We start from the raw sequence: 15204 nt of genomic DNA, 5'->3' as shown, positions 1-15204 counted from the left end.
CACCCACTTTTCTTCTTCCCTTTCTACCCCCTAATGCTAAACAAGAGAAAAAAAGAATGAAGAAAGTGTGCATCATTGTCATTAGACTACTTGCTGATTAGGGGCATCGAGTTCCTTGGGGCAAGTTTGATTGATGCCTCCAGGATATCTTTTTTTGTTTTTTGCTTCTCCTCATCTTTTTGTGCATGATTACTTAACAAACCACATGCAAACAACCACCAACCAGCTACCAACAGCAGCTCTGCCTCTCATTGGCCCTATCATTTATATATCCACTGAAAAGTTCTCAGAATTCCAAATGTCACACACTTACGGAAACTATCTGCCAATGACAAAAACAATGTCCTTGCTAGAGTATGAGGCAAATCACAGTCACCTGCTGTGAAGCAGCTTCTTATCCGCACACCTGGGATTAAAACAAAAACATGTTCACAGAACATTTCTGTGTTTTTAAAAAAGAAACCAAAATTTAAAAATTCTCATTATACAGCCTAGCCCTATTGGACCACAAATGAGTAAGCTTCTCTGTGCTGATCATGGGGAAACACTTGCCTTGGCAGTTAGTTCCTTTTGTGGGCCAGGGTTCCTCTTCAGCTGCATTTAGTTGGTAGAAGGCCACTCTTGAGGCACATGTTCTGTTGCCCAGTGCAGATCAGGATATTTTTGATGGTCACAGCCTTCTTTTCTGCATGTGTCTTGGCTGCAAAGTTTAACTCACTTCAGCTCTTTTTCTCCTCAATAATCTGTGCATGTTTATTATCTTTCTTTTCAAAATATTTTTCTTACCCCAGAAGTGAATAGGAGCCATAAAAAGTAGCCAGTAGAACCAGAATGTTCTACTGTTTTTTGAAATGTCCTCTATCAAAGAGATTAGTCCTTCATCTTTAAATTAAACTTTTCTCATCTTTTTAGGACAGTAGCAGAATGAAGACAGATTCTTGGCAAAAATATTAAACAATTACCCCCTATAGAGTCCTTATCCTCCCTGAGACTTCGTGAAATGGGGCCTCTGCTATGCACATTTATTTTAACATTCTTGTTTTCCAAGTTTCCACCAGAACAGGCAGTTATGCTTGGGATCTAGCATACAAACTGTCAGACTTTTTCATTTCATTCACAGAAGAGTTGTGGAGACCTAAAACCTTCAGGGTCAGGTTTATCAAAGTAATAGTCCTACTGCTAGTGCCGTTTTTATATCTTAGGTATTTTTTTCCCTTTGGTTGTGATAAAATACCCCGACAGACTCAACATAAGGGAGAAAAGGCATATTTTGACCAACACCATACATCCCGTAATAGCAGACACTTGAAGCAGCTGCTCACATTTTATCTGTATGTAAGAAGAATAGAAAACTGTGCTCACCTAATTTTGTTTTGTTTTGCTGTTTGGTTGGTTGGTTGGTTGGTTGGTTGGTTGCTTCCTTTCTGTGCAGCCCAAGACCCAAGACTTGGGTCCCAGCTTTAGGCTGGGCCCTCCAACCAGAGTTAACATAATCAATGTAATAGTCCACAGACCTGGCCAGACACTAACCCAATCAATGGAAAGCTTCATAGTCAGGCCCAGAGGCTTGTCTCTTATGCGATTATAAATCCTGTCAAGATGGCAATCAATGTGAACCATCACATTATATCTGCTTGCATTTACTTATCTTTAAAATGATGGTTGTAACTCTCTCACAGAGTTGGACGGTAGTTCAGTGAATGAATACATGTAACTTAAAAAGATGACTGGCATGTATTGGTCCTACATGAATGTGACAAATTATCATTAAATTGTCCCCAGGGCACCCAGTGAGAGTAAATTTTCAACACAGAACCTTTTTGGCCCCAATTTTTCAAGGAACAATAAATTGTTTCTCAGGAAGAAGCAGTTTTTCAGGATTCTTAATTAACTATTATGGACTAGGGTGAAATAACATTGTTTGAAAGCCGATTTAGCCACCCATTGTAACATCCTTCTACCCATTCATGGCACGAGATCGATGAAACATACACATGTGAGGGAGAGAGAAAGAGAGACAGAGACAGAGAGATGAAGATAGAAATAGAGAGGGGACAGGGAAGGGAAAAGAAATTACATGAGAAGAAATCCTTTTGAGACAAGATCTCATTATGGAGACATAGTTCTACAAGAGGTCACTAAGCACACCAGGTTGGCCTAGTCTTGTGACAATTTCAATGTCTCTCTTGAACTCTGGGATTTCAGGCACGAACTACCATACTTGTGTCTCTAGAGTAGAAAAATATGTTTCACTACTGAAGTTTTTAGCTCAAGTTTTAAAGTATTTTCAAACTGAAGTCTAGCCCTTGGATACCATGAGGTGGGAAGCCAGGACTCACAAGAGTCACCCTTTTTTTCCATTTGTTGTTCTGCCTAGGTGTATCTGAGCTGAGCCTATGGATAGTCTCTGCTTTCTGAGAGAAAACATGCTGGTTGAATTCTCTACCACAGAAGATAGAGCTATTTTTTCCTATGGCAGGAATGAGACAACTTTTTTCCCTTTGTAACTAATGCTATAAATATGGAGGAGCTGTCAAGAGATGTCAAAGAAATCACCATGATGATGTTGTACAAAGGGAAGCCCCTGTGTCTAATATCACACTCTATAATGTTGGCATCCACAGTGTTTATCCTTATTAGCCATTCAGTGAAGTGAAGTTACATTTAGGGTTCATCATCACATGAGGAACATCTATTTAGTTGATAATTTTTGTGTTGTTAATGGAGAAAGTTAAATTATTCACAAAGTAATACTAGAACATTTCAGGGGATCCATCAAAGAACACATACAGTTTTTTCTTCTTTAAAACTAAGTTTGAAAAACCCCAGCAACAGAAAATATCGGTAACAATAGTACATAATTGACACTCCCATTCCAGCATAATTAGGTTTTTATTTCCTTGTAGCTCACTTACATGATATTAAACATAATCATGCAAAACTACAGGCCTTCTCATTTTAAGCCACCTTAAATTTGGCCTTAGTCAAACAAGGATAAAACATCTGTATTTCTTGCTCCTGAATAGTGTCCCTTTACTCATTTGCTTTCTCTTCAAAGGAGGGGCAATCTTGTGTGGGTCATAAGCTTGACCTACAGAAAATTTAAGTGTGTCTCACATGCCAGAGACCATGTGACCACTTCATCTCCTATGTCTTCAAGAATTCCAAGCCATAGTATTGGCCACATTCTTTCCACAGCCAAACATCTATCCATAGTGTCATATATTTAAGCTTATTAGGTAATCTTAAAACAATTAACAAGTCTAGCTGAAGAAGTATAATGACTTACCCAACACTGAACTGTTTAACTTAAGCTTTTACTCTTCTATCACACAGACTATTGGCAAGAGAAAAATACTACCAGTGAAGAAGGACATTCTTGCTGAATGCCATTCATTTTTGGTTACCCAGGAGTTCTGTAATTCAGTCCTATGTACTTAGTATATGGACCTCCAGATGAAAATGAAGTACACACAGACAAACAGATGTACACACACACACACAGAGATACACACAGACACACATACAGCCACACACACAGACACAAACACACAGGCACACATACAAACATATGCACATACACAGAGACACATACAGAAACACATAAGACACAGAGACATACAGAAACGCACAGACACACAGATACACATACACAAACACACACACAGAAACACACAAACATGCAGACACAGAGACATACAGATACACACACACACACACATATACCACCACTACCCCATAGACTTAGGTATGAGTCACTTTAGAGCCAGCTGCGGCAATGTATTCCTCATTGTTCAAGAGTCTGTGGAGCAACATAATTCTGAGTTCATTGCTATGATTGAGACCCTGTCTGAAAAAACGAAATCCCCAAAATGTATGCTTTGTTTTGGTTTGGTTTTCTGTTTGTTTGCTTTGTTTTTCTCTACCTGAAGGGATCGATGCAGGTCAGGACCGTGCATGTAGGCGCGGCAGGCAGCATCCATTTAGGGTGCATGCCGGCTTCCTGTGGTGCTTCCTGTGCTGCAGCACTTAAGAGAACACGTGACGCTGACCTTCCACATTTGTTCGGTGGCAACAAGCTTAAGCTGATTTACCATTAAATACCTAGAGGTGGAGTGAATGTGTTTCTAATTACATCAGGAAGCCAAAAGAAAAAGCAAAAATACACTTGAAATACAACCTTGTTCACTTGTAACTATGAAATAATACTCAACAGTTGATTATTTATTCAGATTTGTTAAAGTGAAGAAGGTAACCTCACCTTAAAATGAAGACCATGTTTCTCACAGGGAAGAACTGTTGGCTGTTGGTGCTCTGCCTTTTGTTAAGTAAATGATTGTAGAGAACTATTTTAAGTGCATGTTGACATTTGATCTATAACAAGTACAGAATTCAATAATATATCTGTGAATACTAGAAGGATAGTTCAGATTTAAAATACTACAAGTTGATTACTACAAGTTATCTGCTGATGAAGTATGTGTGAAAAACAGAGGAAAGGAAGAAGGGAGAGGCTTAGAGAGAAATTACGGCTGAGGGTAGATGTACGGTACGTTCAGAGCATATATGCTCAGACTTAAGGTAAGTATGAATTTTAACAAAACTCAGATTTTTTTGAATGGACATATTAGGTTGGGCTTCAGTGGGGAAGGTTCTTCAATGAGCCCAACATAGCAACAGCCAGGGCTTTGCCCAACAGGCTGAATGTCTGCAGGCTCTTGTGTTTTTCATTGCTTATGGCTTAACCATCATTTCTTGAATAATTCTCAAGCATATAACACTGAGAACATGATTAACTGACCTTCGCAAGCTAATAGGACCACTGAGTGATGTTTGGAGCACTTGTAAGTGCTCTCAAATATTGATATGTAGGATACTAACTCACTTTTTGTTGAACACTGTGTACCACTGTGTTTCATGTGTTTCTAAGATCCACCATTGGCATATAAGTTCTAAATCTTGATAAAAATGCTCCATTGTTTACGCACTGATAGTGAGCCGGTTACAGTTAATAATGTGAGCTATACTATTAAGAGATAAGAGCAGCTCTGTGGTTCTTGCATGATTATTTTCATATGCATTACTTTTGATGACTATTTTCACTGATGATCACATACTGTTTATTTGCTACTTTACATTCTTCTGCTAGAACTGGAAGGAATTTTCCCTTTCTTAAAAAAAAAAAAATACATGAAGGGGGAAAAAAGCTTGATATAGAGGAACCTTCATTGTGAGTTGTGAGAATTTCATGTGGGTATGTGATTTTCAAGTACCAAACATCCCTGAGCCATTCATACTATGTATTATTACCTGGACTAAAACCATATTAAATATTGAGAATTGCGAATTAATGAAAATAACAGTCAAAGGAAATTCACTGATTTTTAACTGCCTGTCTATTTTTATATTCTGGATGTAATACAGAAATTTGTTTGGGGGATAATCAGATTGAAGGGGGAATAGCATCTTAACGAGAAACACTAAAATATGATTTTTTTCCCTTTTCTTTTTAACTCTGTGAAGCACCTTTTCCTTACATGCCTCTGTTTCTCTTTTAGTGGCAGAGCATTTCTATAACACTGGTTGAGAAAGTTCAGATGATTGCTGTAATCCTAGGATCCCTGTTCTTAATAGCAAGTGTGACTTGGCTCCTCTGGTCAGCCTTCAGCCCCTATGCAGTGTGGCAGAGGAAGGACATCCTTTTTCAAATCTGCTATGGAATGTATGGTTTTATGGATCTAGTGTGCATAGGTAAGACCGCGGTGTTAAATATTCACAAACTGTCAGTAATGCATCTCTTTCAGCCTCTGCGTTTTCACCAGTCTAGTCAAATATGTTCAAGAATGTTGCTTTATACATTATCTTGGCTTCTGGGTAATTACTGGGGCAGGAAGAGGAGGTGGCCACAACTTGGCTGCTTCCAGGGTAGTTTGAAAAGAAAAATAAGAGGTTAGTGTTCATTTAATGTGGCATATTTTGCAGCCAAAAAGAAGATGGAGTGGTTGAAGAAATTACTTGGGGTGAGCAGTTAGGAATGTCATTTGTTTCTCGGGGGCAAGAACAAATAAGTTCCCTTTCCAAAGCGAAGGAAGCATGGGCCAATGTCAACAGCAATACTGTGGGTTTGCCGAGATGACTGTGCTCTAAAAAACATGCTTCGTAATTGGGACTCAGATTCCTCTGGGAGCATAAAGGGCCCTGCTGAAAGTTGAGGACATGGACGGTTTTTCTTGTTCACTTTTGTTTCATTGTGCCTAATAAATTCAGTGGCTGAGGAGAGGAAACATTTCTTAGTTTCCCTAAATGCAGCTAAACTAGACTTCACAAGAAAGGTTATGCTTATGGGTCACGTGGCCAGTCAATGGAAGTTGATTCATGCAACATTCTGTGATGTGTGTGTGTGTGTGTGTGTGTGTGTGTGTGTGTGTGTGTCTGTGGTCTCCTCACAGGCACTGTAACAGTGACAGTTGATGGGTATGTGATGAAAGTGCCTGGAGAAGGGCCCTGGGGAGAAGTTGTCTTCTCTGATTTGGTTTGCAGCCTCCTGGTGGTAAAAAGAACCAAAGGGTAAGGTAGCCATGATTAAAAAAAAATGGTTTTCTGCAAATGTTTCCCCTGGACCACTGGCAACAGTAGCATCCTCTCATCTGGTTAGAAATGCCCATCAACCAGATGGGCCCATGCCTGAATCAGAATCTGAAATGCCCATGCCTGACCTACTGAATCTCGAGAGGCAGAACTGGAGTTGGCATTGTCCACATTTTCTGCAGGGGTGATGAACACTGAAGCCGAAGAGCCAAAGATGCTTGGGAAAATGCTGCATGTATGATCAGATGACTTAGTTTCTGATCCCAGCCTCTGCCTGAGTAGGCTTGCTTCATCGCTCCATCCTCCATCTTTGTATCCATGAAATGGGGCAACAATCTCTAACCATGCAAGTCAAAAGAGAGGTGACATTGATGATGAAAAAAATCCTGTTATTAGTTGGCAATGGTATATTGGATATATATGCATAAGTCAGAAACACCAAAATGACCCTACGTCATGTGAATTAATGTCTGTACTAATGGGAGTCTTAATTAGTAAATTTGGTACCCTCAGTTGTTTTATGAAAGCAAGTTTATGCACAGTGTATAATCATCCTGGCTTTCCTTGCTTTCTTACTTCCCTTGTCACTAATAGAAGACTAGCAAGGGAGAAAATGATGAAATTTCAGACCTAAAGTGAGAAATAAAGGCTGTCTCTCTCTCATTTGTCGTGCAGGTTGATAATCCAAGTACAGAGTGCCTGGGTAATTAGTCTGATCATGTGTATGAGCTCTTGTACAGTAAACATGCTCAGAAAATTTCAAATCTCTCTTCAGGTTTGATGGTAGGGCATTCCTGTAAATAAAGAGGACTCGTGAAATTACTCTTCACACAAAACTCCTCGAGCGTCTCAGAGACTGAATTTACTTCCCCTAGTGTCTGTTACAAAATGTGGAAGGCTTTTGGTATTACAAGGAAAGTGCTTCCTAGCCTGGAGGAAAGGATTTTTAAAAGTTTCCCCATAAATAAGGGACAAATTCAGAAGAATATAGATCTATTTATTTAATATGAACATTACATGTATACTAAAAGCTGCAGTTTTGCGTTTTTGTGTGCCAACTAAAATAAATTTAAATAAGAGTGTGAAAGACAGCAAACAAACACTACGAATCACTGGTTCAAAATTTAACTTGTAAGATCTGGTTGCCTTTCCTTACCTCTTTGTAGAACTAGAAAAGACCAGATGACTCCTAGGCAGGAAAGCATTTTCATGAGCTTCTCAGTGTGCATGCATTGCTAAATTATAAATATTATTGTCAGCATTTAAATTAAGAGTATTAGAACTCTGCTTTCAAGAACACAGACATGTGAACTAGTAATCTTTTGGAAATATGTGCTATTTGTGCTCCTCTTGTGAAACTTGAATTTTCCCTCATTTTATAAAACTTACATCTCTTAGAAACAAAAATACTTCCCATATTTTCTAGAGACATTTTAGAAAGTGAATTTTTATCTGTTATAAATATTGAAAACACTTTTTTTTTTTTTGGCTCATCAGACCTCACTCTCATCATTCAGTGATCTATTTGCAAAGTTGAAAAAAAAACATTAATTCAGATCATTTCATTTGGCAACCTTATTAATCAGACTGTTTTAGAGCTGTGAAAATGTCAGTTTTTCTTTTTACCCTAAGAAATTGAGAAAGTAACATAGTAAAGGATGCATTAGCCAACTGAATTATGGCCAGTATTAGCCCCTGCCAACATTGCAAATTAATGTGTCTCCTAATTAAAGGCACATACTAACAAAAACTACATAGCTTACACCTTAGAAACTACTGACTAGAAGGCATAGAATCAGCATTAGAATGGAAAGGAGATTTAAGATTGGGCTGGCTTTCCCCAGGGTCAGAAGATTGTTCAAGGTTCCTGAATAAACTGCATTGAGAAGAACAAAAAAAAAAAAAATCAGAAAGAAGGAGAGGAGGACCTCCCCTATCAGTAGACTTGGGGAGAGGCATGCATGCAGAAAGGGGGGAGGGTGGGACCGGGAGGGGAGGAGGGAGGGGCTTATGGGGGGATACAAAAGGAATAAAGTGTAATTAATAAAAGTTAAATAAAAAATTAAAAAAAAAGATTTTGAGTTGAGTTTTCTCAACCCAGTTATTGGACATGTTCTGTGTCAAACGCAGTGCTGAGTGCTAGGAACACAAGTGGGATCAGTTGTTTTGCTACCCCCAGGCAGGCCAGAGCTTCATGTGAATATGGAGGTATTCAGAATCAAAACGTCATCTTGTCAGACCCTAATCAATCAACCAAATAAAATGTTGGAACACTGAGAGTGGATCTCATGCTCGTGAGTCTCAAGAACTGTCTCCAAAGACTATAGAACCACAGCTTTGTACTGAGGTCACCATAAACTCACACAAAAAATACCTCTGTAAGGACATCTTACTAGAAAGGCTACCTGTTTGACCTTGAACTACTGTCTTCCTTGGTATCCATCCTTGAGCATAGTTGAGCTTAACCCCTGTGGGCAAGCTCAACTATGTTTTTTCAAGTATTTACTCCACCTCCTTTCATTTTTTTCTTCAAAAAGCTTTTCTGGCTTCCATTTCTCTGAACACACACCTAAGTTTCTGTGATACACACACGCATTGCCATTTCAAAACTTAATTATTTGGAGATTGCCTGTCACTATTTGTTATTTGGTTGACGGAGAGCATAGGTGCATAAACATAGTTGGAATATAATGGGATGTGACATCATAGGCAAGAAAATGGTAGTTGAATGGAGTAGGGAGTGATCCCTACTTGGGTACTACATGGAGGGAAAGTCTCAAAGAAATTTTAAGGAGAAAGTGATAGACAAGCTAATGGCTAATGTCTGGTGACAGCAGAGATACCTGCTTCCCAGCACTGGAGGAAGCTGCATCATTTTTCCACAGAGAAGGCTTAGAAATAGTTGGAAGTATTTTTACCTGCTTTCCAAACTTTTCTTTCTCTCTTTCTTTCTTTCTTTCTTTCTTTCTTTCTTTCTTTCTTTCTTTCTTTCTCCTTTCTTTCTTTCCTTTCTTTCATCTCTTTACAGCCTGATCCCAGCCCCTTCCCTGCTCTCTTCCCAGTCCCACCCTCATGCTCCAAAGAATAGACAGTTCTTAAAAAAATCATCCATAAAAATACCAGAAAAAATAAAATTTAGCCATTTTATTAAGTACTTAAGAAACCAAATCATTATATACACATTTAAAGATTTGTAAAAACATTTTTGGGCCTAGGAACAAACCTAGGGTGTTGACCTTGCTAGGGAAGCCCTCTACAGCAGAGGTAAATCCTGGAATGCCAGAAAACATCTTTAATTGAGAGCATTTAATTATTCATTTCCTGATGCATTGATTTTGTGGGTTCTTTGATATTTTTATTATTAATTAATTTTCTTCCTCCATATGACAGCTTATCACGTTAGTACTTTGATATTGTAAATTCTGCCAGGATGTATGTTGAAATATATAGATCAAGTCTGCCAAATAGAAATATCCATAGATATGAAAGTGGCCCACATCTGCACTGTTGAATACCAGGCACATCTCTATGCTTGGCTGTTTAAACTGGGAATTGTGGCTGTTGAGAATGAGAAAAGTAGATTTTAAGTTACATTTTGTTTAAATTAATCTAAGTAGACATATATGGCTGGTGATCAGCATTCTGGTCCAGATCTCGGAATCTGTTAGTATTCTACAAAACAAGCTTCTCCTTGTTGGAACACTGCAGTTCTCAAAAATCAAGGAACTAACAGAGGAGTGAAGTGGCAGGGGGTTCAGAAAGTCTGAGTCCAGAAGGGATGGAAAGACAACTCTGGTTGATGCTGAGAACCACAAAGTAGAGACGTGCTTGACAATTTCTCCTGGAAGATCTTCTTGCAAAAATTATACATCTTTACTTAGGCAACACCCCAGAGTTAGACAACAGATTTTTAAAAAGTTTAATAAATACCTTCAGTTGGTGGGAAATCCATGTCTGTGAAAGATAGGTTCTGCTCCTTCCTGGGACACAATGGAAAACACTCCTTATTGTTGCTTTCTTTTGAAAAAATGGATTGATGTTTCCTTTTAAAATATTTCTAGCTATGCACATACTATGCACACACACCTATTTCATTTGTAATTGTAAAATCTGTGGTTATAAAAAGGCCATGTGACTCACAGTCCTCTTCTTGATGTGACACTTCCTTTGTGTCAAGAGAATGGACATCATTGTCAACATTTTAATGTATATCTAATCATTCTGAGGAATTTTGTGTTTATGTTCTACAAACATGTACAGCAAATTGTCGTTGCTATCCAACAGTGTGATCCCCAGAGCTTTCCGTGTTGGTTATACCATGATTTATTTCACCATCCATCAACTGATGCTATTTAAGGCAATCAATGTCACTTTTGCCATGAGGGATAATACTGTAGCAGACATGTGTTTTCATTGTTTCTTCAGCCAAGTTTCTAAGAGCAGATTGGCTGGCCAGAGTAGTAGGCATGTGTGTTAGATTTTAGAAAATCCCTTTCAATAATCCACTCTACAACCTTTACCATTCACAACCCACCAAAGAAAAGTTCTTGTTTCCCATGCCTTGGCAGCCATTTCCGCATTCTCTTATCACTGCTGGTGGCTTTAGCTATACAAAACAGTATTGGATTCATTTTCTTCAAATCAGTTCTATAACTAAGTAAGTATGACAGTTTTATCTAAGAAAATAAGCATGGCCACCCGGGGGCATGCCAGTGGGCAGTTTGTCTTCCCTTCGGTCTTGAAGAAGAGTGGTGCAGTGTGCAAAGACACAGCACATACCCTGTGTGTCACTTCTGTGCTTTCTCTCTGAGGTGATGCTCAGCAGCAGTGATGGAGAGTGGTCCCAACTGACTCTAGAACATCCCGGTAGCTTAGATGCTCTGGGGTCAGCTGCTTTCTGCTGTTTTTTGACATCTCCACTCTCTGTGTAGAATGTATTGGCTGAAAATAGCTGAAGAAAACAGCCTCCTTCTCTCACTTGGCTCCTCAGCTAAAACACTGATCTGTGACCTTTCTTCTCCCTATTAATTTCTGAATTTAAAGCAGAAGATCACAGAATGGAGGAGGATTGACACTCATGCTCCTTTGTACACACACTCAGATGTACCCACTTGGAGCCAAAACTCTCTCTCAGCGCTCTTTCACAATAAGGACAGAAGTCTACAACCATCCCATTATGAACACAATAGATCTCTTCTGAAATAATGATGTGCATTTAATATGACTACTTACTCTGATTCTGAATTCTCCCAAATTTAGGAAATTCTAAAAAGTAAACCAGGATATACTAGAACGACAATCAGATCAAAATATTTTCTTCCTTCTGTACCAATTACAGTCAACACTGAAACATATGCTCCTTCACAGGAGGCTCAAATTACCCCAAATAAACTTTCACTCTCCTAGATCTTCAATCAAAACAGTTATTTAAATTCAAACAAGTCTCAGAGTCATGAGGATAGCCCTATTGAAATGTACTTCTCATAGTCAAACATTTATTTGGCTGAAGTTTCTTGGGCACACACATTTCTCAGAGCTACAGTCACTAATGTATTCATATTTCATTACAGAGCATTAGAATGATAAATACAATTCAGTGTTTGGTTGACTGTATTAGACAGATATTTACATCTTAAAGAGCCAAGCTAATACTTTTCTCTGGCCTTTTAATTTAGGTTAGCATTCACTATATAAGTGATTTTGTTTCATTTTCTAAGTTTTTTTTCCAGGTAGAAAAACTAAAAATAGAGGCAGGAAGATGGTTCAGGGAGTAAATGTGCTTGTGGTACAAGCCTGATGACCTGAGTTGGGTACTCTGACCCTAAGTAAAATGCCAGATCCAGCACTGTGCCAGTGTGTCCCAGTAAAAGCAGCACTCCTGTGGGAAATGGGAGTGGAGGCAGGAAAATCACATGTAGCTCATGAGCCGGCTAGCCTGACATGCCCAGTGGCAAAAGTAAGAGGTACCCTGCCTCAGAACTAATGTCAGTAGGGACTCGGGAGATGGCTCAGTGGCCACAAGCCCTTCCTACTCTTTCAGAGAAACTAGGTTTGGCTCCTAGCACCAACATGGCACTTCACAACCACCTGCAAAACATGTGGTGCACACACATGCATGAAAGTAAAACACTCATGCACAGAAAATAAAAATAAATCTTTAAAAAATGTACAAAGGCTAGGACTGACTCTTGAAAATTATCCGCTGACTTTACACAATTGTAGTGGCACATGAGTAACTGCTCACATACATCATATGCACACATCACATCACACACACACACACATACGCATGCACACTCAGGAAAGAGAGAGAACTAAATAATCATGTGCTTTAACATGTTGATAAGAAAAATTTAAAGGACATTTTCTAACTCCTGGTATTAAGTGAGTAAAAATGAATAGTTTTGATAAGAAACTTCATTATTATCACAAATAAATTCCCTTATTAGATACACTCACATAATGACAAAATAGGTCTGTGGGTCATCTCCATTGCTTTCAATAAATAAGAATCAATTGGCATAAGACAACATAATTAAGAAAACAGATCTCCTGTTATGGGAATATTAAATTCTAATACATCTCAAGCAAAACCGAAGAAAAGACATAAGTTCTTGTTTTCTGACACCTTTTGAAATGACTCAGAAGTTGCCAATATTTTAAAAGTGTTTTGTGTAAAAACTAAATTTACAGAGAAGACAGAAGAGTTAACAATATTTTTCATTAGAAGTTGAGACAGGTCACAATTTAGGGGGCAACGAAAGAGCCTCTATGTTACTGACTATACATAATAGGTAAGGTGTGTGTGCTTGAAGCTGAACCGGTGGGGGTCATTGCCCACAGATCACATGTGTTAAAGCTATGCGATATCTACAGATACATATAAAATTCATCAGATTGTTCCAAATGAATCATGTAAAATTAGCAAGAGAACACCAACATGATTGTTCCTCTGTTTATGTCCTGTGGGGGATGTTGTTCTACAGGTATGGGCTTGGGAAGTCAAATAGGTGGAGGAGGCTCTTTCCCCACCTGCCTGAAAGTGGGGCCAGACAACCAGAGTCTGGCATATTCCAGCATGGGCTAACTTTCCCTGTGGAAAGGTAGATAACCTTCTACTTCCAGCCATTCTCCCATCCTTTCCTCAGACACTTACATTCCAGAGTGACCTGGACTGGGCAGGCCTTCTCCATTCAAACCCACTGGCAGCATCCATCAAAAAGATGGAAACCTGTCCTAAACATGTGGATGCTCTTCTCTGACAAAACACTCAGAATCTAGATGCAGACCTTTATCACACCCTGCCCTTTTACCCAGCTACTGCCGTCATGACCTGGTTGGGGACTAAGTCACTTCAGTTATCGAGAAAGAAAGCTTTGAAGTCAATAGTGAGCCCTGAGCCACAGGGTAGGGTGCAGGAAGCTGCTTGAGTCGTGTTTGACAGCCTGGGTTTTGGGTAAGGCTGGGCTGTGGGAGGCATTGTTGCTTTTGTGTTCTGCTGAGCTTTGTAGGAAGCATGATGTGTTTAGGTCTGCATGAATCATAAGACATATGATAAAGGAATCTCAGCTTAAACACTGTTTGGCATAACAACCACAAAAGTTGATTAGCTTGTATTTCCTTTCTTGAATGTCGGTATCACTGTAATTTTCAGCTACAGGAAATTCCTTTATTTTTCTTGTACTGTAATTTTATCAGGGACCCACATCGCTCAGTTCTCGGTTGTTAGGGGACCTTCACCCTTCTGCTTCTGTAATAAGGACAGAGCAGTCCTCTGTTCTTTCCCTGAGCTCCTCTGGGTTTCCCCTCAAGCCGTCTTAAGTGGAAGATAGGCTATATGGTTGGCTGCACTGTCAGATTCTATGCCATGTTTGACCACAACTACGACAGAGTACACGCTCTGCTAGCTCGCTAGAAACCATTCTTTAGCTGTAGTGAACTTTTTAACATGGACATATCATTATTCCCTTACTTCAGAACTGGCTAACTGCCCCAGACCCTAGGAAATGCCACCATTTCATTCAGAAAGTGTCTGATGTAATCAGCCAACCTGAAACACAATCCAAGTCTACCCTGAACAGAGCCCCAGCCTCGAATGCTACAGACTGTGACTGAAATTTGGGTACATGCTGTGGGCAGAGACAGAATGACCCTGAGCTGTTGAAATGGTTAAAGAAAAGCAGACTTTTACATTCTAAATGCTCTGAGAAGCAGGTCATTATCCCTCTCTCTGAAGGCATAAATTATAGGGTTTTCTATGCCTTAATCATAGTGATGTTTACCAGTTTTCAAAAAGATTATTATCATGGTTGGCTATTATTGATACTGTTGTATTTTGAACCACAGGAAGTAGAAGAGGAAGGAAATCGTTTTTGATACATGCTTTTCTGGGCTGCATTGGAATGGTCTTTCATTACTAATTAACACCATAGGGTCTCCCATGAAGGGTAAAAATGAAAGATACCACCTCTAGAAAGTCTTCATCTTACATAACCTTGTAAAAACTATTTCCCTTAAAGAAATATTAATAAAATTAACAGAAGAGCAGACTGAGTGTACTATTATTGTTGACTTTCATCTCCTTCATAGGAAATTCAGACACCCTCAGCTGTCTCT

General features: G+C 39.1%; 1 protein-coding gene across 2 annotated transcripts in view; it reads left to right on the top strand.

The window, feature by feature from the left end:
• The window catches only part of Marchf11 (membrane associated ring-CH-type finger 11), a 107936-nt gene that overhangs the window by 80619 nt on the left and 12113 nt on the right, over nucleotides 1-15204 (top strand). The window contains exon 3 of one of the 2 annotated variants that reach the window (XM_060380411.1): nucleotides 5559-5751. The exons of the other annotated variant lie outside the window; for it this stretch is intronic. Within the exon in view, the coding sequence (XP_060236394.1) occupies nucleotides 5559-5751 (193 nt within the window). The remainder of the gene's footprint in view (nucleotides 1-5558; nucleotides 5752-15204) is intronic. 2 annotated transcript variants of the gene reach the window in all.

This window comes from Meriones unguiculatus, chromosome 3, assembly GCF_030254825.1.
Source record: "Meriones unguiculatus strain TT.TT164.6M chromosome 3, Bangor_MerUng_6.1, whole genome shotgun sequence".
Classification (NCBI taxonomy): domain Eukaryota; kingdom Metazoa; phylum Chordata; class Mammalia; order Rodentia; family Muridae; genus Meriones; species Meriones unguiculatus.
Note: the sequence above shows the minus strand (reverse complement) of the source record. Positions and strands in the feature narration are given on the sequence as shown.